Genomic DNA, 25,541 nt, shown 5'->3' with positions numbered 1-25,541 from the left:
TGAGGGAAGGTGGGGATGTGAGAGGGGAAAATGGGATTAGTATAAATGGGTGGTTGATGGTCAGCACGGACTCGGTGGGCCGAAGGGCCTGTTTCAGTGCTGTATCTCTCGATGGATCTAAAACCTGTCTGATTGGTTCTTTCACAAGCACAATAAAGATAAAACGCTCACGGAGGTGGTAAGCACAACCACTGTTTAAAGAGGAATAAACCCTGTTGCAGTCAAATAAGAGGAAGGGCAAGAGAGGGGAGCCTGAGACCCCCTCCTCACCTAGCCGTAAATCCCTTCCTGGCCACACCATTCCCTAAATCTATAACAACTCCCTTCCTCTTTGAATAGAGACAATGGCCAGATAATCCATTTTAATGATGTTGGGTGAGGGATAACTATTGGCCAGGACACCGAAGAATTTACAGTTATCGGAATAGCGCCATAGGATCGTCTTCGTCCACCTGAGAGGTTTAACGTAGCATCCACATTCCCTCGGTGCTACACTGAGGTCTCAGCATAAGTTGTGTGCTCACATTTCTGGAGTGGGGCTTGAGCCCATGATGTTCTAAGAGGTAAGAGCGCTATTAAAAGCTCATGGGATCCAGGGGAAAGTGGCAAGTTGGATCCAAAATTGGCTCACTGGCAGGAAACAAAGGGTTATGTTCAACAGATGTTTTTGTGTCTGGAAGACTGTTTCTAGTCGGGTGCTATAGCACCGCAGCCTCACAGCTCCAGGGACCCGGGTTCAATTCCGGGTACTGCCTGTGTGGAGTTTGCAAGTTCTCCCTGTGTCTGCGTGGGTTTTCTCCGGGTGCTCCGGTTTCCTCCCACAAGCCAAAAGACTTGCAGGTTGGTAGGTAAATTGGCCATTATAAATTGTCACTAGTATAGGTAGGTGGTAGGGAAATACAGGGGCAGGTGGGGATGTTTGGTAGGAATATGGGATTAGTGTAGGATTAGTATAAATGGGTGGTTGATGGTCGGCACAGACTCGGTGGGCCGAAGGGCCTGTTTCAGTGCTGTATCTCTAATCTAATCTAAAAAAATCTAATCTAAGCTAAGGCCAAGACATGCTACGAAGTCCCACACTCTAGAAATAAACAATTAAAATGCCAACATTTGGATCCATCATTGCTCCATTAAAAACTAATGTTGTGTATCAAACTCACATAAAACTGCTTCACTTCACCCTTCCCCCACCCCACCCAAGCTAAATTAGAGAGACTTAAAGATTTCTTTAGCAATGAAGGAACAGACTTTTCAAATCACTCAGCTGAAAACTGGCAAACCAAGTAGAGCAAGAAGTGCCAGAGCAAAGAGAGCTTTACCTACCACATATCCCATAGGCCATTGTTTGGACACCCCCTCTGAGACTGATTTTAAGACTGCATTTTATTTTGATGTTAATCTTTAAATCTCTCTAACTCAGCTTGGGAGGGGTGGGAGAAGGGTGAAATGAAGCAGTTTTACGTGAGTGTGATACATTAGCTTTTAAATCAAGCAATGATGGGTCAAAATCTTGGTATTTTAATGGTTTATTTGCAGCCTGTGGGGCTTTGTAGCATGTGTTGGCCTCAGCTTAAAGATAGCACTCTTACCTCTTAGAATCCTATTTTAAATTTCTGGTGCGACACTGAGGAACTCATTGCAGTGTATTATGAAAGACAGTAACAGGTTCCATTACAGGTTGGCAGGATGGATAGTACAAGTTGCACTTCAAGCTTCACCTCCCGAGGATGTGAGTAGACAGTCGGAGCAGAAGAATTAACTGAGGCACCAATGAAAGATTTTTGTTGACTGCAGCAAACAAAGAAATTTGCTCTAAAAAATAAAAACAAGAAATGCTGGAATCACTCAGCAGGTCTGGCAACATCTGTGGAAAGAGAAGCAGAGTTAACGTTTCGGGTCAGTGACCCTTCTTCGGAACTGACAAATATAAGAAAAGTCACAGATTATAAACAAGTGAGGTGGGGGTGGGGCAAGAGATAACAAAGGAGAAGGTGTAGATTGGACCAGGCCACACATTTCAACACTCCCCCCTGCTCTCATGCTCACATCTCTGTCCTGGGATTGCTGCAGTGTTCCAGTGAACATCAACGCAAGCTCGAGGAACAGCATCTCATCTACCGATTAGGCACACTACAGCCTGCCGGACTGAACACTGAGTTCAATAATTTCAGAGCATGACAGCCCCCCATTTTACTTCCATTTTTAGTTATTTTTTCTTCCTTTTTTCTACATTCTTTTTTACATTTTTTACAATCTTTTTTTGCATTTATTTCATTTCATCTTAGTTTGTTCAGTTTGCTTACCCACTGTTTTTTTCAGGTTGTTTTTCTTCAGGTTTGCACTTGCTGCTGTTCAATATTCAGTGTATTTACACCTAATCTGTACTAATGCTTTGTCTTTCAACACACCATTAACATATTGTTTGTCTTTGCTCCGTGACCTTTTGGTCAGCTATGTGGCCTGGTCCAATCTACACCTTCTCCTTTGTTATCTCTTGCCCCACCCCCACCTCACTTGTTTACAATCTGTGACTTTTCTTATATTTGTCAGTTCCGAAGAAGGGTCACTGACCCGAAACGTTAACTCTGCTTCTCTTTCCACAGATGCTGCCAGACCTGCTGAGTGATTCCAGCATTTCTTGTTTTTATTTCAGATTTCCAGCATCCGCAGTATTTTGCTTTTATTTTAAAGAAATTTGCTCCATTGGTGTACACTCAATAAATACTCAAACTCAGTTTGGAATCAATGGAGCAGCATCAGATTTACCAAAAACAACTTCTTACCAGGGCGAGCTCTACAATGTTATATAGAGCTGGCAGTAACTAGTGCATTCTTGTAGCTACCTTCCGTTGTTTCACCCTTAGCTCTGTTCAGTGTCCCTGTGTTACATGGTGCTGGCTTTCATGAGCTCGTCTTTAAGATACTTTAGCTTGGTGCAGATTGCAGAGGCACAGAATATTAATAATTTTGTTCCTGTTCTTCCTTCCTTCATTTTTCACATTCTGAGCACCCTCAATCATTGTACAGTGTCATATGACTAATTAATGGCAGGCATACAGGAGCTTGGTGGAGAGGGTTGCGACCCAGTAGCCAATATCTACAGATTGTTTTCAATTTATTTGGAGTGTCTTTCAGTCAAACGTTTAGGATGCACCTACTATACAAATCAGGACTGGTCAAATTTAATAACTTGCAATCAAATTAAAAATTAATTTGTTGCCAGGATCAAATTGTTAGCAAACATCCTTAGTTGTCCTCCACAGTCACAGAGAAATGCTGAGCCTGATCTACTTGGGGCCATAAATGCACAAATGGTACTGGAAACAAAGAGCATTAAAGGTATCTAATGCAGTACAAATTGCTTAGGTTCTTGTTTTCAATAGTCCATAGGCAACATCATCATTAACCCCCTTCAGGGCCTCATTAGAATGTGCAGCCGAGCCTGCTTCACAAGCCCCATGAAGGCTTCTAATTGCACGAATCAGTGTTAATTGGGGCCTGAAGTAATGTATAGGAGAATCTGTCAAGCAGCTCTCTAACCTCATACATCACTCGCCGTCAGGGCTCCAAGCCTTAAACTTCACCCTTTCAGGAATGAAAGGCATACAAACTTTTAACAAAGCAGATCATTCCACTGTCGTTTATCTTCCTAGATCCTGTCGCTTCCAGTTGTTCTGACAAGTATCGTAGAATTAATAGAGAATGTTTTAAAGTACAGCACAGCAAGCCCTTGCCCCAACACATGAATCATATGAGAAAGGAGGAGTAGAGAGATAGCTAGGGAGAGAGCCACATGCACAGCTCGTTTCGCCAGCAATGCAATTTGCCATTCTTGGTCTGTGCATCCCTTGCTTCCTGCACTGAAGGAAGTCTATGGCCAGACAGTCCAGATTTCCGACTTCTAAACCCTTCATGAGAAATACGATCAATTTTGTAACAAAATGTCAACCAGCAATCACAAACCCTAACTCATAACACCTGGATACTTCATGTCTCCAATTGAGTCCATCCTATACAAAGTCCATCACAGACAAATCATGCTGCCTTCCTTGCAAAGTTGAATCATATTTATCTAGGGGAGTGACAGATGCTGATGTGGTGCATGTTATGGGTTATGCAAGGGATTGCAAACACGCAACATATGATAACATTTCCCATATAATAGTTCTGTCCACACTCGACCGACATTTTTACAGCAAAAGTGAGACCTGGAACCTTCAAAGGTTTATAGCGGCTGATCAGCTGGAGGTAGATGATATTGATTCTGAACAGTAATATGTCCACTTTTGAACCATTTTTGGTGTGAGATCTAGACATGCTCCAGCAATCTTCAAACAAGTAATGCCCACTTTTGAAAAAGGAGGCAATTTGAGGACCTCAGTTTTCACCATCTTTGCCAATCTACCCCTCTCCCATGGTTTGTTCCATCCCCCAAACTTCTGGAGTCTCAGCATTCAAGGCTAAAGCTCCCTCCTCTTCCTTTCCTCTGTTCCTTAGGGACAGAGCTGATCCATAATCTGATAATGTTAAATATTTGAGTTTCTCAGCATCTCATACAGGTGAATGTGGCCTTAGCAGGTGCAGTCTGCAGCCCGAGGAACTTCGGCTCAGAGTTAATGCACTGCAGTCCGAGCTTCGGACACTGAATTGCATCAGGGAAGGGGACAATTACCTGGACACTTTGTTCCAGGAGGCAGTCACATCCCTTCCGTTAGGTACTTCGGATTTGATCCGTGCTCAGAGACAGAAGACTGTGACTACAAGCGTGTTGTGGGACGACCTTAAGAGCGGACCACCTTAAGAAGTTGTAAGTGAAGGTCACACGAGCGGGGAGTTGTTTAGATGTGGCTCATGCAGTAACTGTTTATGTGCGTATATAATATATAGAGTCATGCCCAGTACAGGCATGTTCTATTAATAACTTTAAGCATGGACTATATTCAGCATAGCATCTTCTTTCCTCTTGTTTTAAATGAATCACAATGGACATTAAAAGTGTACATGGGTTGCAAAATTGACCTTCGGCCTGTGTATTCAAAAGCTGACTCATTGTCTGAAAGAACAAAAGAATACCTTCCAGACAAAGAGGTGTCATCAACGCCCATCCTGAAACCATCAGGAGACATTCCTGAACTGAATGGGTTTCCCCTGAAACAAAGAAGATGATTACCCTAACCCTCCACAGGATGAATAATTTACAACAATAATGCAGGATTAGGCTAATCAACCTAGACCCCCACCATATTTGGAAAAGGAACCGTGAGAAGTCATATAGTGGAGCAGCCATGTTGGTCTCCTTTTAAAAATCTTTTAAAATGCAGACTGAAGAAAAAGCAGACAAGGCAGTACCATCATGCCTTAAAAGAACTGGAGGTTGCAACATCTTAAAGTCTCTGAATTTGTTCCTTTTCAAGTTCACCAGTACAGAAAGCCAACCTCCTACTAATGAGACTTCAAGCCACTAACTTTGTGTCCTGCTGAAAATCCACCTCTTCAAGAGAATCCTGCAACAACTTCGATATGTGACTCCAGCTAGCGAATCCACCTAACTACACTTCAGGAGTGAAAATGCCTTCTTCATCAGGCCTGCAACGCATGCTTTTTCCCCAAGACAAGCCATATCGCGTGACTTATGAACTATTCCTTTGCTTGTAATTTGTAAACGTGCACTATTCTTTTTAATGGCGTTCTTTCTCGAGGGGGTTGTGTGTGTATGAGAGTGAGCAGAGTGAGGAGGTGTTAGACTTTCAGGTTGAAAGTGTGAATAAAATTAATCCTCTTTATTTAAACCCATGAAAAGCGTGCTGCTGGTTATTCAAATTGGCCATACACTCAGGAATTAAGACACACATATCTTCCATGTCAAAAACTCACTGATTACCAACAGTAAATGGGAAAGAACTGGGTTTTCAGTTCTATCTCAATTCTGTCTGTAACAGAATTGGGGGCTCGTCTGGGATCTGAAACAATTGGACTAAAATGAGCTGAATCTGACATTAAAAAAATAAATTGGAAGCAAATGGAAAGAAGTTCAATCGTTGAAATTGTTTCGTGTATATTAAACATAGAAAATAGAATGACTGACTTTAACATTTATAGAACAGGAGGTTTTAACTTGGTATAGGTTAGCTACCTTAACCATTGAACAGCTCAGAGTAGTAGCTAACCAGGTGGAACTCAGTGTGAGGAAAAGGGCAAAAAGACCAAAGGTGCTAAAAATGCTGGCTGAGCATTTCTCCCTCATCCCAGAACTGGAACAGGCAGAAGATATAGAACTTGAAACAGGCCAGGTACCTTAGCAAAAATTTGCCTGGAAGAGCGAAGGGTAGAGTTGGAATTTCAGGTGAGAGAGAGAGTGAGCCTTCCAGAGGGAAAAGTTCGAGAAGGAATTACAGGCACAAAAAGACAGTGAAAAGTGTCAGATTGAAATGGCTAGGAAAAAATTGTCTTTACATAGTGGAGAAGCCGCTAGTAATTCAATGCGTGTCAGTGGCTTCAGAGGTATAGGGAGAAAACATCTCTGACTGCATGTTACTTTGCATTTACACTGCTATTACAGACAGGGGTCTGGCACCGTGTACTACATGAGAATCACTCCCTTTATAGTCTCAATTTCATTTTGGCTGTGCAGTGATCATAAACTGAATATAAAGCGAGACAGAGAGAAAACACAGCAGGAGCAGAGCTTTAAAAAGCGCACCAAGAACCTGGAGACCGGAAAGAGAGAGAGAGAGACAGAAAACACAGCAGGAACAGAGCCGGGGGGAAAAAAATAAATCGAAAAGTGACATCAGAGTGACGTCACATTCAACAGTGAGAGCAGGGAAACAGAAAGCAGCTGGGGTCAGTATTCAGGAAAGCTGTTTATCTAATTTGATTGAAATCAAATGTAGAGTAAGACTTGATTGATTTATTAGTATATAAACTAAAAACTAAAGTGAATTAAAAAACTAAAGACCAGTCGGAATTTTAAGAAATGAATTAAAATCTAATTCAATAAAACAGGGATGCAGAGCCAGACGATGTGTTGTACCTGCATGATGTGGGGGCTGCTGGACCCCACTGTGATTTCTAGTGACCACATCTGTAGCAAGTGTTGGCTGCTCGAGGAACTCCGGCTCAGAGTTGATGAGCTGGAGTCTCAGCTTCGGACACTGCGACACATCAAGGAGGGGGAAGAGTTATCTGGGTGCTGTATTTCAGGAGACAGTCACACCCCTTAGATTAACTACCTTGAATTTGGCCAGTGGCCAGGGACAGGAGGGTATGACTATGAGTGAGGCAGGTAGAGGGATCCAGGAGGTAGTGTTGCAGGAGCCTCAGCCCTTGGCCTTGTCCAACAGGTTCGAGATTCTTGCTCCCTGTGTGGACGATAGCAGGGACTGTAAGAATGATGAGCAAACTGACCATAGCACCGTGGTACAGGGAGTCGTTCAAGTGGGAGGAGAAAAGAGAAATATAGCCGTAATCGGGGATAGTATAGTTAGGGATATAGACACTGTTCTCTGTGGCCAGGATTGAGAGTCCCGAAGGCTGTGTTGCCTACCTGGTACCAGGGTTCAGGATACCTCATCTGGGCTGCAGAGGAGCTTGGAGTGGGAGGGGAAAGATCCAGTTGTCGTGGTCCACGTAGGTACCAACGATATAGGTAGAACTAGGATAGAGGTTCTGCTGAGGAAATATGAGCAGCTAGAGGCTAAATTAAAAAGCAGAACCAAAAAGGTAATAATCTCCAGATTACTACCTGAGCCATGAGCTAATTGGCACAGGGTCAATAAGATTAAAGAGGTAAATGCGAGGCTCAAAGATTGGTATGGGAGAAATGGCATACCATATTGCAAAGGCCAGTGGCGGACTGGAAGATTGGGAAACTTTTAAAGATCAACAAAGGTTTACTAAAAAAGTAATAAAAAGAGCAAAGGTAAATTATGAAAGAAAACTAACGCAAAATATAAAAACAGATAGCAAAAGCTTCTATGAGTATATAAAAGGGGAGAGAGTAGCTAAAGTGAATGTTGGTCCCTTGGAGGATGAAATTGGGGAGTTAATAGAGGGGACACAGAAATGGCAGAGACACTAAATCAGTATTTTGCCTCAGTTTTCACGGTGGAGGACACTCATACCATCCCAATAGTAACAGGTAATGCAGAGATTATAGAAAGGGAGGAACTTAGAACAATCATCATCACTAGGGAAAAAGTACTGAGCAAACTATTGGGATTGAAGGCAGACAAGTCCCCAGGGCCTGAAGGCCTACATCCTAGGGTCTTAAAGGAAGTGACAGTGGAGATAGTGGATCCATTGGTTATAATATTCCAAAATTCCCTGGATGCGGGAAAGGTCCCAGCGGATTGGAAAAAAGCTAATATAAAGCCCTTAGTCAAAAAGGGAAGGAGGCAGAAAGTAGGAAACTATAGACCAGTTAGTTTAACATCTGTCGTTGGGAAATTGTTAGAATCCATTATTAAGGAAGTAATAACAGGACATTTAGAAAGTCAAAACGCAATCCATCAGCGTTAGCATGGTTTTATGAAGGGTAAATCGTGTTTGACTAATTTGCTAGAGTTCTTGAAAGATGTAACAAGCAAAGTGGATAATGGGGATCCTGTAGATGTAGTATATCTGGACTTCCAGAAGGCATTTGATAAGGTGCCACACAAAAGGTTAATACACAAGGTAAGATCACATGGGGTTAGGGACAATTTATTAGCTTGGATAGAGGATTGGCTAACCAACAGAAAAGAGAGAGTCAGGATAAATGGATCTTTTTCTGGTTGGCAAGATGTAACAGGGTTCACTCCTCAGGCCCCAACTATTTACAATCTATATTAATGATTTGGATGCAGGGATAGAAGGTACTATAGCCAAATTTGCAGATGACACTAAAATAGGTGGGATAGTAAGTTGCAATAAAGAAATAAGAAATTTACAAATGGATATGGATAGGTTAGGTGAATGGACCAAAATTTGGCAGATGGAGTTTAAGGTGGATAAGTGTGAAGTTATCCACATTGGTCGGAAGAATAGAAAGGCAAATTATTATCTAGATGGAGAGAAACCTCAGAGTACTTTGGTGCAGAGGGATCTGGGTGTCCTCGTGCATGAATCGCAGAAAACTAGTATGCAGGTACAGCAGGTAATAAGGGAGGCAAATGGAATTTTGGCATTTATTGCTAAAGGAATAGAGTATAAAAGTAGGGAAGTGCTGCTGCAACTGTACAAGGCATTAGTGAGACTGCAGCTGGGGTTTTAGTCCCCTTACTTGAGGAGGGATGGAGTTGCATTGGAGACAGTTCAGAAGAGGGTCACTAGATTGATTCCAGAGATGAGGGATTTGTCTTATGAAGAGAGATTGAGCAGTTTAGGCATTTACTCTCTAGAGTTTGTAAAATTAGAGATCTAATTGAGGTATAGAAAATGATTAAGGGGACTGACAAAATAGACGTAGAGAGGATGTTTCTTCTTGTGGGGCAATCTAGAACAAGAGTTCATAGTTTTAGGAGAAGTGGTAGCAGATTTAAAATAGAGATGAGGAAAAATTACTTCTCTCAAAGGATCGTGAGTCTGTGGAATTCACTACGCCAGAGTGCGGTGGATGCTGGGAGATTGAGTAAATTTAAGGAGGAGATAGGACAGATTTTTAATTAGTAATGGGTTGAAGGGTTATGAAGAACGGGCAGGAAAGTGGAGTTGAGGCCAAGATGAGATCAGCTATGATCGTATTGAATGGCGGAGAAGGCTCGAGGGGCTGAATTGCCTACTCCAGCTCCTATTTCTTATAAATGATCTCTTAGGTGCCAGCTGCAGCTCAGTGGTAGCACGCTCACCTTGAATCAGCCAATTGAAAGTTCAAGTCCCACTCCAGAGTGTTAAGCACAAAATTCAGACTGGCACTCCAGTGTAGTGTCCTGTCGGAGATGCCATTTGTTTTTGATAAGACGTTAAACTATGTCATTATCATATTGCATGTTGTGGAATCTTGCTGTGCACAAATTGGCTGCTGTATTTCCTATATTAAAACAGTGACTGCACTTTAAAAATACTGACTGAATTGCTGTAAAGCACTTTGGGATGGCCTCAGTTTCAATAAAGTCACCATCTGACATCAATTTACATATGTTCTTAATGTTTACCCTCAGACACCAACCCCGACAATTATACCAGGTGCCAAAGGCATAGTTCAGTAATTCACACCTCATGATTCAGGAATGCTATTCCTTTGTGGGAACCAATTAAATGTGATCTGAAACCTAGTTTTACACCTGTAGAACGCACGGGACAGTGAGTTAAAACGTCTGGATAGTATTTCCACGCAACACAAAAAGCTATATTTCAACTGAAAAAGGGATTGATGGATATTGGGAGATTACAGGAAGCTGGAATTAGGCTCAACCAAAGGGGTTGGAATGCTGGTTAATTGCTCTTGTTAGAGTGGTTTTTTAACAGTAAGTCTAAACTCACCATCAAACCAGCACAATGTGAAAAGCCAACTTGTGTTTTCTTCTACATTAGATAGCTCAGCTACAGGATCTAGCCGACGTGAATCAGTACCAATGTTGGGCATTTGGAGCTAGCATGGTTGATAGCTGCTAACACCTGTTATGTTATGTTCACAATGAAGAACGAATAAGGAAATATGAAGAATGACCAATTAGTGCATTGCCCATGTAATTAGCACATTCAGTTAAGGAAGGACTAAATGTTGGGATGAAAGTCAAAATATTTAATGGAAAGGGCAATGAACTTGGAATAACTTTCAAGGAAAGCCATTGAATCAGACAGTATAAAGGAGTTCAAGAGGCAAGGAGATATGTTTCATCAAAAAAAGGATGGATGGATATTGGGGGAAATGAGAGAAGGCTGGAATTGAGGGTAATCAAAAAGGATGGGAAAGTTGGGCAACTGGCCTGAGTGAATTTTCAACAGTAGGAATAAATAAGCTACTCAGTAAATTTAATTTTCTCACTAGTTCACTATTTACATTTAATCACTACATTAAAAAATGCAATTTTAAGCAGTCACTTCCTTACTAATTATAATTACTCTTTCAATTTATTCACCTAGAACTTCACCACATCTTTTATTGCAGGGCCACCAATTGTAGCAGATCAATTGGTTGCATTAAATCAAGACAGGATAGTGGGACCGGTGTCATAAATATAAACAAGTGAAACACAAATTGAGATCAAATACCAGCAGGAATTTCTTTAAACAATGGCAATAAATATTTGGAATAATCTGCCAGGTAAGGTGAAAGCACAGAATTTAAGAACTTTCAAATTGGATGCTAGGGAGAAAGTGTTACAGTAATAGAGGGATTGGCAAAAGGTTAATGGGTTGAGTGGTCTTTTCATCATGGACATTTTAAGTACCCCAGTGTCAGGGAGGAAGGCAATGAATTTGTAACTCTGCAAGTGGTGCGACGAATTATCATCTGAAGTAAAGTTTCCAGAGTATAAGCCAGAAGCAAATACAGTCATGGATGATGTTATTCATGAGCGAAGACTACTTTTGCTATAGACGATTTTTGCTGTTTGTTTTCCCTGCGGTTTCATGAACTGGAGTCGCACCAGCTGGTGGCTTTACTGCATCTGTGCAGTGTGGATTAAAGCAACAGCTCATGGTATCAGAATAAAGCACATAGTGGGTGAGTTAATGGAAAAGAACTTGGAACTCTGCACTCGAGAGCCATACCTAACCCAACTGGAGAATTCCGATTGTGCCAAACCACATCCGTTGTATAGAATTCCTGAGATATGCACAACATTTCAACATATGATCCCAATTCAGAAATAAAATGCTTCCTTACTATCTACATTTAAACAGCTAGTGTTCTGAGTATCTATTGCATCATAAAAATTAAGCAGAGATACAAGGATAAATTGATCTTGCACTTCCAACCGGGATACACATTCAAACGAAGCACAGCCACAGCTAGACTACAGCACCGCAGTGTTGAATCTTTGACTTACACTTCCCTCGAGTGCATGACTTAATTTACCTTGTAATTCAAAGTAGTACAACAACAAAAGAAATCAATAATGAAGATACGAGACTGAAATTTCTGAATGATAAACAGGAAAGTTCCTCTTTTTCTGTAATATACAAGATCGCAGGAAGATTACAGATGAGAAAAGTTGCTTGGCCCATCTTAGTCCATCTGTCCAGAAAGACCCCACAGTCCCCTCCACTGCACATCCATTCAGTAGCTTGTTAATGAAATTGCAAAGATGCAAAAATTGGAAACATATATTTTCTGCAAATGTAATCTTGTTAGTAGCTCATTAATGCAAAATGAACAGACAAGTGAGGAAAGTTTGCTGTGTGCGTCATGTATAGTGAAATTATAACCATATTTATAAAGGAGCTCAAAAATATCTGCACATTATGCACAGAAGAAATTTTTCCTGACAAACTGAGGAATCCACACGTCAAATTAACATTGTAACTTATTTCTTCTCAGTCATTAACTTTTCAAATATGCTACCACCCAAGTACAGTACTGACTGAATTGATCACAGCATTCAAAATGGAACTGCATCCTCATTCAGCAAGGATTGTAGGGTAAGGATTTGGATGTTGGGAAAAAAAAATCTACACAAAGGATGGTCTGTTGTTAATGCAGAAACTATAAATTCTCTCAAATTGGCATCAGATTGTTGCTTGAAAAGGAGGAATATTGAAAGGGGTGTGGGTAACATGAAGGAGAGTGAGATCAGGCTAGGTGGCTGTATTGCAGTAAAGCTATTATGGACCCCATGGGATGAATGACCAATTTCTGTGCTGTAGCAGTTTCCACTTTAGTACTTTCATGTCCTGAAATAGAGCCATAAAACAGCCAAAGGGATGGCCTTTTCCCTCTGTTTCAATGCAAGATATTCAATGCAATGGTAATTTTCAGCTGGAGAAACAGTATATTAAGGGTTATGTTTTCCTCTATTTGGGGACAAAAGGGAAAGAAAAACTAGCCGCTAGTCATCTTACATCTTCAATACTAATTTTTCAAAATACAGCCCAAACGTCACAGAATGAAGCAAAACAGTGGTTCCAAAAGACTATTCATTCGACAGAGGCACCAATGTCCAGCTGTCCATTGGACAGAGGCACCAAAGGGGTTTATGTCTGTGACTCTATTCAGGAGAGTGATGAGATAAGTTAGGAGAAATACCTTTATGCAGAGGGTTTAGAGCATGGTCTGCTTTGTCACAGGGCCTATTAAAAGCCAACACGGTTACATCTTTAAATGGAAAAGTTAAGGTAGCAGAAGAGATATGGCTACGGGGTGAGTGCAGGACAGTGCGATTAATTTTGAATTGCTCCAACAAAGAACCAGCAAATATACTAAGAGCCAAATAGCCCCATTTAGTGCTACTGAGTCAGCGGCGTTTGAGATGGCATGGCCATGTGAGCCGCATGGAAGATGGCAGGATCCCCAAGGACACATTGTACAGCAAGCTTGCCACTGGTATCAGACCCACCGGCCGTCCATGTCTCCACTTTAAAGACATCTACAAACGTGACATGAAGTCCTGTGACATTGATCACAAGTCGTGGGAGTCAGTTGCCAGCGATCGCCAGAGCTGGTGGACAGCCATAAAGGCAGGGCTAAAGTGTGGGAGTCGCAGTTGGCAGGAAAAAAGACAGAAGCGCAAGGGGAGAGCCAACTACGAAACAGCCCTGACAACCAATTTTATCTGCAGCACCTGTGGAAGAGTCTGTCACTCTAGATTGGCCTTTATAGCCGCTCCAGGTGCTGCTCCACAAACCACTGACCACCTCCAGGCACTTACCCATTGTCTCCCGAGACAAGGAGGCCAAAGAAGAAGTGTGACAAAGCTCTACAGCATAGAAAACAAGAAACTGGACCCAACAATTCTGCACATGAGCCACTTAGTGTAATTCCACTCTCCTCTCCATACTCTTAATATTTCCCTTTATCAATTAATTCCCTATAAAGGAATCTGTGGACTCTGCAGTGGATTTCACACTCTTATTATCCTCTGTGCAAGATTATTTTCTAACCAGCCCTTTCTTTTCTTGGAGTGTCTCCTGACAGCGCCGATGTCATCACTGCAGCTCAAACTGTGCACATGCACGGAATGCACTCATCCTTGTGCACGCGCAAAATGCACCTGAGCTCTGCAGCTTGCCAGTACTAATGCACGCATGAGTGCGAATACGCCATCATGCAAAGGGACTTCAGTCTCCAACGCGAGTTTCGGAACGCAGCCTCAATCACCGCTTCTCTTCCCCGCTCCCTCCCGCAATCGGCACCTCAATTGCCATTTCTCTTCCCCGCTCCCTCCCACTCGCTGCTCCATTTTGTCACTCCCGACTGGTTGGTGCTTCATCACGCCACTCACTTCCCAACTCGTCACTACACCAGGCAGCGAGGCGGGTAACACTCCCCCTACTTAACCCCCACCACCACCAACCCCCCCCACCCCACCAACCTGCCGCTACTCCGGGCGGCGAGGCGGGGAGCAAGCGGCAAGAGGGAACGATAACCAGTCGGGCACGGGAGAGAATGGCAGAATGGAGCGGCGAGAAGGCGGGTGCAGGAAACTGAATGCGGCAATCACAGGAGGGAGCGGGGAACAGCAGCGGTGTTTGCAAGAGGGTACTGTTGGTGGTATGGTTGGTGGTATGGGTGGTGGGTGGGGTGGCGGCAATCGCGGCCATTGAGGGGTGAGGGGGTTTGGATTCAAATTTTGTTGTGATAAATTGAGCAGCGCCATCTTTATTACAGGCAGCTGTCTGAGAAGTCGCAGACAGCGACATTTCTGTTGATGAGGCTGCATTTGCGCATGTGCCAGTACTATGCCACCTAGTAGTTGCATTGTCAGCAAATGCAGTCTTCTTTTTTTAAGATTATTGTAAATAGCAATTAAAATTCTAAATGGAAGCCACATATGTCACACACTGATATTCAATGCTATCACACTTTTTGTCTTGAAACCTCGTAATGTGACATTAGTGAGAACAATACTAATGCATTTGTATAAAAGTGCTTCATCCATTATTTAAATTAGGATGATAACCAGTTATTTTAAATTGGTTAATGACTTAAAAAAAATAGCAGATAGAGAAATTCCATAAATACACTAATGTGGTGCCTGCGAAAAATGCAAGTATGATTTCAACCCACTTATGGCTGTGTTTAATATTATGAATAGAGTCACTATACTTCCTGAATAATTCTTTGCATGATTATATTATTTTTGTCTGGAGCTATCGTGCTGTGTGGCATTACCACTGTGCAAATTGGAATAGACTCAGAACAGATCTAGCAGCTCAAAACTGGGCATCCATGAGGTGCTGTGGGCCATCAGCAATTGAAGAATTGTATTCAACCATAACCTGTAATCTCATGGCCTGGCATATCCCCCACTCTACCATTACCATCAAGCCAGGGGACCAAACCTGGTTCAAAGAAGATTGTAGGACAGCATACCAGGAACAGCAACAGGCATACCTAAAAATGAGGTGCCAACCTGGTGAAGCTACAATACAGGACTACGTACATGCTATACAATGAAGCATCATGCTGTAGACAGAGCTAAGGCGATCCCACGACCAACAGATCAGATGAAGCTCTGCCATATCACTCATGTATGGTGGTGGACAATTAAATAATTAACCGGAGGAGGAGGCTCCACAAACATCCCCATCCTCAATGATGGGGGAGTCTAGCACATCAGTGCAAACAAGGTTGAGGCATTTTCAATCATCTTCAGCCATAAATATTGGGTGGATGATCCACCTTGGCCTCCTCCTATGGGCTCAACAATCATAGATGCCAGATTTCAGACAACTCAATTCACTCCACATGATATCAAGTAGCAGCTGAAGGCACTGGATACAGCAAAGGCAACAGGGCCGAAAATATCCTGGCAGTAATACTGAATACTTGTGCTCCAGAATTAACTGCAACATAGGCATCTACCCAACAATGTGGAAAACTGTCCAGGTATGCCCTGTCCATAAAAAGCAGGACAATCTAATCCAGCCAATTAATGCTCCATCAATCTACTCTCGATTATCAGTAAAGTGGCGGAAGGCGTCGTCAACTATCAAGTGGCACTTACTCAGCAATAATCTGCTCACCAATGCACAGTTTGGGTTCCGTCAGGGATACCTGACTCTTGACCACATTACAGCCTTAGTCCAAACATGGACAGAAGATCTGAATTCCAGAGGTTAGATGAGAGTGATTGTCCTTGATATCAAGGCAGCACTTGACTGCATGTGGCATCAAGGAGCCCAAGCAAAATTGAAGTCAATGGGAATCAGGAAGAAAACAGGTTGGAGTCATACCTACCACAAAGTCACAAAAAGTCAGTATACAGGTACAGCAAGTAATAAAGAAGGCTAATGGAATGCTATCCTTTATTATGAGAGAAATTGAAAATAAAAGTAAGATGTTATGCTTCAGTTATACAGGGCATTGGTGAGACCACATCTCGAATACCATGTGCAGTTTTGGTCTCCTTATTTAAGGAAGGATGTGAATGCGTTGGAGGCAGTTCAGAGGAGGTTTACTAGATTGACACCTGGAATGAGCTGGTTGTCTTATGAGGAAAGGTTGGTGTTACTGGGTTTGTTTTCACTGGAGTTTAGAAGAGTGAGGGGAGATTTGATTGAAGTATATAAGATCCTGAACAGTCTTGACAAGGTGGATGTGGAAAGGATGTTTCCTCTTGTGGCAGAATCCAGAACTAGGGAGCACTGTTTTAAAATTAGGGGTTGCCCTTTTAGGACAGAAATGAGGAGAATTTTATTCTTTCAGAGGGTTGTGGAAGTCTCTGCCTCAGAAGGTAGTGGAGGCAGGGTCATTGAATAACTTTAAGGCGGGGGTAGATAGATTCTTGTTTGGCAAGGGAATCAAAGGTTATCAGGGATAGATCGGAATGTGGAATTCCAAACACAAACAGATCAGGCATGATCTTATTGAATGGCGGAGCAGGCTAGAGGGGCCAAATGGCTACTTCTGCTCCTAATTCGTATGTTCGTAAAGGAAGATTGTGCAGTTGTTGGAGGCTAATCATCTCAGCCCCAGGACATTATTATAAGAGTTCCTCAGGGTAGTGTCCTAGGCCCAAGCATCATTAGCTGCTTCATCAATGACCTTCCCTCCAACAGAAGGTCAGGTGTGGGGATGTTCGCTGATGATTGCAGTGTTCAGTACCATTCCCAACTCCTCAGATACTGAAGCAGTCCATGCCTGCATGCAGCAAGACTTGGACAACATCAAGGCTTGGGCTGATAAGTGATAAGTAACATTCGTGCCAGGCAAGTGCCGGGCAATGACCATCTCAAAGAAGAAAGAATCTAACCATCTCCCCTTGACATTCAGTGACATTACCATCGCTGAATTGCCCACTATCAACATCCTGGGGATTACCATTGACCAGAAACTTAACTGGAACAGCCATATAAATATCGTGGCTACAAGAGCAGGTCAGAGGTTGGGAATTCTGTGGTGAGTAACTCACCTCCTGACTCGCTACAGCCTGTCCACCATCTACAAGACACGTCAGGAGTGTGATGAAATACTCTCCACTTGCCTGGATGAGTGCAGCTCAACACTTAAGAAACTCAACACCATTCAGGACAAACTAACTTGCTTGACTGCACTCCATCCACCACCTTCGACATTCACTCCCTTCACCACCGATGCACTGTGGCAGCAGTGTGTACCATCTACAAAATGCACTTCACCAAGGCTCCTTCGACAGTACCTTCCAAACCCGCAGCAGACACATGGGAACACCACCACCTGCAAACTCCCCTCCAAGTCAGACACCATCCTGACTCGGAACTATATCTCTGGGTCAAAATCCTGGAGCTCGATTCCTAACAGCACTGTGGGGGGGGGGGGGGGGTGCTGTACCTACATCAGATGGACTGCAGCTCATTGCCACCTTGTCAAGGGCAATTAGGGATGGGCAATAAATGCCGGCCTTGTCAGTGACGTCCACGTTCCAAGAATGAATTTTACAAAAGTAAAGGTTTGCAATTGCAGAGTCACAGTTGAAAGGCCATAACCCCCTCCCCCCCCAATTTATTTTGCCCTTATCTTTTAAACAATTTATTTTCTAAGATTATTGTCACTTTAAATAGAAATATCCTTGCCTTCTTCCATCACCTTCAATGTGATTGCTGATGCCTGATTCATCCATGGCAGAAAATTCCTCTGTGCTGTTCACTTCTGCCACTACGATGCTGATAATGACAAATCTCTTTTGTGGAACTCACTACCACCAGGTCTGTCCGAGAGTACAATATTCATTTATCGAATTAATCCACCATATGGATTATTATTGAACTTTAACAAGGAAACAAGTTCCAAATTTACTACTGATTTACTTTCCATTCACGCTCATGACCCATTTACACAATGAGCAGACATGAGCAAATAGTTTGCCAACACTTCCGACCAATTTACCACTAGTCTGTAGTTTGCTAAACTTGAGAAAAATACAGCCCTGGATATTTGGTGACTGTAAAATAAAAGTGTTTGAGATGCACTTACATGGAATTGCTGAATAAATAGACAGCTTACCGCACATAATGCAGTTGCATTGACATCATTCAATTTCCATCAAGGATTGCAGCACGTTAGCCCTCAGCAAAGAGAGAGAAACAGAGAGAGAGAGAAATGAACGGTAACTTTTCTCACTCACCACAAGATGCTGGAAGAGCCAGGAGCGCATGATGTTAGTGGCATGTTTGGGCAGAACACCACGTTTACTCTTTGACTTCTTATCCTCTCCATCTTGTAGGAGAGAGGTCAGCTCCAGATTCACCTATATTTACAGAGAAAGAATGAAAAGGAACAATGCTACTTATAAAATTAGACAGGTTCTGATAAGGAAAGTCCTCTTTCCCAAACAACTCCCCGCAACTTTTGATCTCACCCTTCCAGCCGACCAACCGCCTACCTCTGAATGTCAGCCTAGCTTCCAGTCAGGTGGGGAGCTGGTTGGCGAAGGCCGCAGGACTGGTTAAGTCCACGCCAAGGGTGGTGGTGGACAATCTCTGAGGAGGGGTTGCGGGGGGGGAGGTGGGGGTCAACCAGCCAGGCTGCTGAGTCTGGGGGCGTGGGGAGCAAATTCTGTGGCCTAGGTGAGACGGCGGGAAAGTGGGAGGTCAGAAACTTGAGGGGGGAGGAGGGAATCAGAGGGTGTGGCGGGAGGGTGGAGGGGGTTGTGTTCAAAGGCCTCACAAGGAAGGCTAGGGATCCTGGGAAGTGCCCGATTGCAGGGGTTCCTCAGGCAGTCACACCTGGTCCAGGAGGTGGGTGTAAAGACACTCGCCTCCTAGATCCACCAAGGCCTCGCTTTGATGCAGCTGCCAGTCAGGAAACTAGGCCAATTAGACTTAAAAAGATGATTGACAACGAGGCTCGCAGCCTCATCATCATATCTGAAGGACTAAACTGCCTCCTTGAAGCAGATTGGCTGCCCACCCACCTTCCAGCCTCAGTTAAAGCTATGTGTCAGCTCTGGCTCAGTTGGTAGCACACTCTCTTCTGAGTCAGAAGGTTGTGGGTTCAAGTCCCTGAGCACAAAAATCCAGGCTGACATTCCAGTGCAGTACTGAGACAGTGTTGCACTGCTGGAGGTGCCGTCTTTCAGATGAGATGCTGAACCAAGGCTCCATCTGCCTGCTCAGGTGGATGTAAAAGATCCCATAACACTATTTCAAAGAATAGTAGGGGAGTTATCATCTGTCTCCTGGCCAATATTTATTCCTCAATTAGTATCACAAAAACAGATTATTTGGCTATTATCAGCTTGCTGTTTTGGGAGCTTGCTATGCGCGAATTGACAGCTGCGTTTCCTACATCACAACACTTCAAAAGTAATTCATTGGCGGTAAAGCACTTTGAGACTTCCAGTGGTTGTGAAAGGCGCTATATAAATCCAAGTGTTTCTTTCTTTCAGAAGTGGTCAGATTGGGGGTGGGTTTAGTTAAGGAATCTGATATTTAAGAATTTGACCCCATCCAACCAAAATCTGCCTTTTTTTAAGGTTAAAATCTACCTCCCCGTCCCCTTTAATCTCCAGTCTGTATTCTAACAGAAATTACCAGCTTCATTGCCAAATTAGGGGTGGTTATACACATTTAGCCCAGACTGACTTTGAAATGAATTGAGACTCAAATCTAGCACAGTTTGATGGGGTGAATCTCTCTCCTCTGTTGGCTATAGATAGGATGGACAAACCTCCAGGCTTGACCTGGACTCTCCAGGAATTGAACATTCATCTCCAGGACACTGTTTCGAGCAACACCCAGGAGAAAAATCATAGGCATACTTAAAAAAAAGTTGTTTTTTAAAAAAAATATTCTTTGAATATGTATTTATTATCAAAATACTGGCGATGGAATAAAATGGTTAGATGGTGCTTGACTGTCAGTCAGTCGGGTTTTCTTTCCAATTGTTGCGAGAAGGCGGTTTCGCTGCAAGATGGACATATCAGGTAACCAATGGTGGGAGCTTGGGGGCTGGGTGGTTGGAGCCAGGAGATCATGTGACGAAACTTCCAGGAATACGTCCCAGAGCTGGCAACCCTAACCTTAGACGTTCTATGTGAAATGTGATGGGGCAGTCTCAATGCAGCAACTCGTGTTACTCTGAGATTATTCCTGAGACATAACGTTAAGGCAAAGTAAAGGGAGCTTTATGCTGGATTTAACCGTATTAATCTGACCAGTGAGTGCCTGATACTGACACTGGGCCTGAAACGGGAAAGTGTTCCGTTCCCTTCAGCTAAAATCCCATACACAATGGGCATAAAATTCACAAAAATTAAACCAACTGTAATATTTGAGTGCAATGGATATCAGTAGCAATGAAATATAACTCCAGACACAATCATGCAGATCAGAGTATCACATGCACACTCGTAAAAATGAGATCAAATCTTAATCTCACCCAGAGATGGTACAATAACAAACACTAATGGCTAAATTAAAAGCATCATATCTAATCGAGTACATGTGGGGAATTTTAATCTTTTCAGACACCACGAATCTAACTTCCTGAAGAAAAAAAAATTATTGGAAGCAGCACAGGCATGACGGTTGTCATGGGGACAAGCAAACACAGACCTAGTGGCTGCATCACCTCGAGCCAGAGAAAATTCTTTGTGAGCTACTTAATTTGGTCAGGACAGGAATGTTGCACGGCTGCTATATGCTGCATTTAACAGATCCAGTTTGTCCAATTGTCAAGTAATAAGCTCTGACATAAAACTTGATCATCACTCTGGATTCATCTCTGCTCATTAAAAGCAGTGAAAATAGCTCCTCTGATGGCTGAGCTATTGAAGAGTGAACAGCGGAGACACAGAGCAGAAAAGGTCCCAGGTTCTACCCCTGGTCTGGGTTGAGCTAGCTGATCTCAGTCAGAGTGGCAGTATTGCCATTATAATGGTATTTGTGTCGCTGGCCTGGGGAAGGAGAGGGGGCGAGGCTGCAATTCAGCCATTGTGATGTAGCCTGACATTCATGCCCCGGAAATATTTGAGAGTCAGGATGGGAACAGGGGTATCGAGGGGTGAGATTTAGCAGTCAGGAAACCCAGAAGTACGGATTTCCTGGAGGTCCTGCCGAATTTAACAGCAACATTCGACTTAAATTTTGGGAATGGTTACCCCGGCTGCAGCCAATTAGATTGAATGACTGGCTGGCTGTTGGGTGGGTAGGCAGCAGAGAATGGAGCGGAGCTGTACGTCAGATATAAGGAGGGGGATGTTTTGGATATTGGAGGTCTTGACTGCAACAATTAGGTTACTCACATGCATCCAAACACCCCTCCGATAAATCCGGAAGCAAGCATGTTGGAGTTAGGTTGCAGTCAATAACTAAAAGTCAATTCCTTTAACTATCCACCCATCCCCAACCCAACCACCCTTTGTGGGGAATACTTTTAACCCCCTTGTTCAGCCTCACACATGCCTTGAAGGAGGCGGTGGCGTAGTGGTATTGTCATTAGGCTAGTGACCCAGGGTATTTCCCAGTACCCAGGACATGGGTTCAAATCCCACTACAGCAGAAGATGGAATCTGAATTAATAAATCTGGAGTTAAAAGCTAGTCTAATGATGGCCATAAAACCATTGTCGATTGTTGTAAAAATCCATCTGGTTCACTAATGTCCTTTAAGGATGGAAATCTGCCGCCCTTACCTGGTCTGGCCATTATGTGACTCCAGACCCACAGCAATGTGGTTGACTTTTAACTGCCCTCTGAAGTGGCCTAGCAAGCCACTCAGTTATATCTACCCGCTACGAAGTCAATAAGGAATGAAACTGGACAGACCCACCAGCATCGACCAAGGCACCGGAAATGACAATGGCAAACCCAGCCCTGTCGACTCCGCAAAGTCTTCCTGACTAACACTAGGGACTTGTGCAAAGTTGGGACAGCTTTCCCACAGACTAGTCAAGCAACAGCCTGACATAGTCATATTCACCGAATCATACCTTACAATGTCCCAGACACCGCCATCACCATCCCTGGGTATCTCCTGTCCCACCGGCAGGACAGACTCAGCAGAGGTGGCAGCACAGTGGCATACAGTTGGGAGGGAGTTGTCCTGGGAGTCCTCAATATCAACTCCAGACCCCATGAAGTCTCATGGCATCAGGTCAAGCATGGGCAAAGTAACCTCCTGCTGATTACCACCTACTGCCTCCCCTCAGCTGATGAATCAGCACTCCTCCATGTTGAACAGCACTTGGAAGAAGCACTGAGGGTGGCAAGGATGCAAAATGTACTCTAGGTGGGGGACTTCAATATCCATCACCAAGTGTAGATCGGTAGCACCACTAATGCCGAGTCCTAAAGGACATAGCTGCGAGACTGGGCCTGTGACAGGTGGTGAGGGATACAAGAGGTAAAAAATATAGCTGACCTCATCCTCACCAATCTGTCTGCCGCAGATGTGCCTGTCTGTGACATTACTGGTAGGAGTGACCACCGCACAGTCCTTGTGGAGATCAAGCCCCGTCTTCACATTGAGGATACCCTCCATCGTGCTGTGTGACACTACCACCGTGCTAAATTGAATAGATTTCGAACAGATCTAGCAATGAAAAATGGGGCATCCATGAGGTGCTGTGGACATTACCATCAAGTGGGGGACCAACCCTGGTTCAATTAAGAGTGCAGGAGGGCATACTAGGAGCAGCACCAGGCATACCTCAAAATGAAGCGTCAACCTGGTGAAGCTACAACCCAGGACTATGTCCATGCCAAACAGCGTAAGCCGCATGCGATAGTCAGAGCTAAGCGATCCCATAACCAATGGATCAGATCTAAGCTCTGCAGTCCTGCCGCATCCAGTCGTGAATGGTGGTGGACAATTAAACAACTAACTGGAGGAGGTAGCTCCACAATGTCACCATGCTCAATGATGGGAGAGCCCATCAGTGCAAAAGATAAGGCTGAAGCATTTGCAACAATCTTCAGCCAGAAGTGCTGAGTGGAATATCCATCTCGGCCTCCTCCTGAAGTCCCCAGCATCACAGATGCCAGTCTTCAGCCAATTCAGTTCACTGTGTGTGATATCAAGAATTGACTGAAGGCACTGGATACTGCAAAGGCTATGGGCCCTGACAATATTCCGGCAATAGTACTGAAGACCTGTGCTCCAGAAACTTGACGCACCCCTAGCCAAGCTGTTCCAGTACAGTTATAACGCTGGCATCTACCCAGCAATATGGAAAATTGAGCAGGTCTGTCCTGTACACAAAAAGCAGGAGAAGTCCAAACCAGTCAATTACTGCCCCATCAGTCTACTCTCGATCATCAGTCAAGCGATGGAAGGTGTCGTCGACAGTGCTATCAAGTGGCACTTGCTCAGCAATAACCTGCTCAGTGACACTCAATTTGGGTTCTGTCAGGGCCACTCAGCTTCTGACCTCATTACAGCCTTGGGTGAAATGTGGGCAAAAGAGCTGAACTCAAGAGGTGAGGTGAGGTGCGAGTGACCGCCCTTGACATCAAGGCAGCATTTGACCGAGTATGGCATCAAGGAGCCCTAGCAAAACTGGAGTCCATGGGAATCAGGAGGAAAACTCTCCACTAGTTGGAGTCGTACGTAGCGCAAAGAAAGATGGTTGTGGTTGTTGGAGGTCAATCATCTCAGCTCCAGGACATCACTGTGGGAGTTCCTCAGGGTAGTGTCCTGGGCCCAACCATCTTCAGCTGCTTCATCAATGACCTTCCTTCAGTCATAAGGTCAGAAGTGGGGATGTTTGCTGATGATTACACTATGTTCAGCACCATTCATGACTCCTCAGATATTGAAGTGGTCTGTGTAGAAATGCTGCAAGCCTTGGACAATATCCAGGCTTGGGCTGATAAGTGGCAAGTAACATTCATGCCACACAAGTGCCAGGCAATGACCATCTCCAACAAGAGAGAATCTAACCATCTCCCCTTGACATTCAATGGCAGTACGATTGCTGAATCCCCCACTATCAACATCTTGGGGGTTACCATTGAGCAGTAACTGAACTGGAGTAGCTATATAAACACTGTGGCTAGAAGAGCAGGTCAGAGGCTAGGAATCCTGAGTTGAGTAACTCACCTCACTCCCCAAAGCCTGTCCACCATCTACAAGGCACAAGTCAGGAGTGTGAAGGAATACTCTCCACTTGCCTGGATGGGTGCAGCTCCAACAACACTCAAGAAACTCAGCACCATCCAGGACAAAGCAGTCCATTTGATGGACACCCCACCCACAAACATTCACTCCCTCCACCACTGACGCACAGTGGCAGTGGTGTGTACCATATACAAGGTGCACTGCAGCAACGCACCAAGGCTCCTTAGACAGCACCTTCCAAACCGTGACCTCTACCAACTAGAAGGACAAGGGCAGCAGATGCATGGAAACACCACCACCTGCAAGTTCCCCTCCAAGCCACACACCATCCGGACTAGAAACCAATTCGCCGTTCCTTCACTGTTGCTGGATCAAAATCCTGGAACTCCCTTTCTCACAGCAATGTTGGATGTACCTACCCCACATGGACTGCAGTGGTTCAAGAAGGCAGCTCACCAACACCTTCTCAATGGGCAATCAGGGATGGGCAATAAATGCTGGCCTAGCCAATGACACCCACATCCCATGAACCAATATATTAAAAAATCACACCTCATACCTGGAGGTGTTAATGGAGGACTTGCTGAACTGTATCTCAACACTATCAGCATTTTCAGGAGAAGGGGATTACAAGATAGTTAAGCATTGTCCTTTCACACATCCTATGCAACTTGTGCCCAAAAAGAACAAATGGGCAGAAAGCACGTAATCTTGTAACCTGCCTATTATATGGATTGAGAGTCTTGAACTTGTTTCGCAATCCAGCTTCGCTCCCATGATTCCTCCATCCCTTCCCCCAAAGTACTCCCTCCTTTCTTGAAGGTGATAATTCATGCCGAGGTACAATTCAGCGAGCGTCTGCCACCCTCTCATACCCCAACTTAGATTTGATAACTTGGCAATTGAACCATGGCTCAGTA

General features: G+C 43.9%; 1 protein-coding gene across 9 annotated transcripts in view; it reads right to left on the bottom strand.

Moving 5' to 3' along the window:
• Window positions 1-25,541, bottom strand: part of pknox2 (pbx/knotted 1 homeobox 2) — a 435,336-nt gene that overhangs the window by 21,813 nt on the left and 387,982 nt on the right. For 8 of the 9 annotated variants that reach the window (XM_068053838.1, XM_068053843.1, XM_068053842.1 and 5 more), the window contains exon 9: window positions 18,687-18,809. The exons of the other annotated variant lie outside the window; for it this stretch is intronic. In XM_068053838.1, the coding sequence (XP_067909939.1) occupies window positions 18,687-18,809 (123 nt within the window). The remainder of the gene's footprint in view (window positions 1-18,686; window positions 18,810-25,541) is intronic. 9 annotated transcript variants of the gene reach the window in all.

This window comes from Heterodontus francisci, chromosome 22 (assembly GCF_036365525.1).
Source record: "Heterodontus francisci isolate sHetFra1 chromosome 22, sHetFra1.hap1, whole genome shotgun sequence".
NCBI lineage: Eukaryota > Metazoa > Chordata > Chondrichthyes > Heterodontiformes > Heterodontidae > Heterodontus > Heterodontus francisci.
This window is presented reverse-complemented; position numbering and strand designations above follow the sequence as displayed.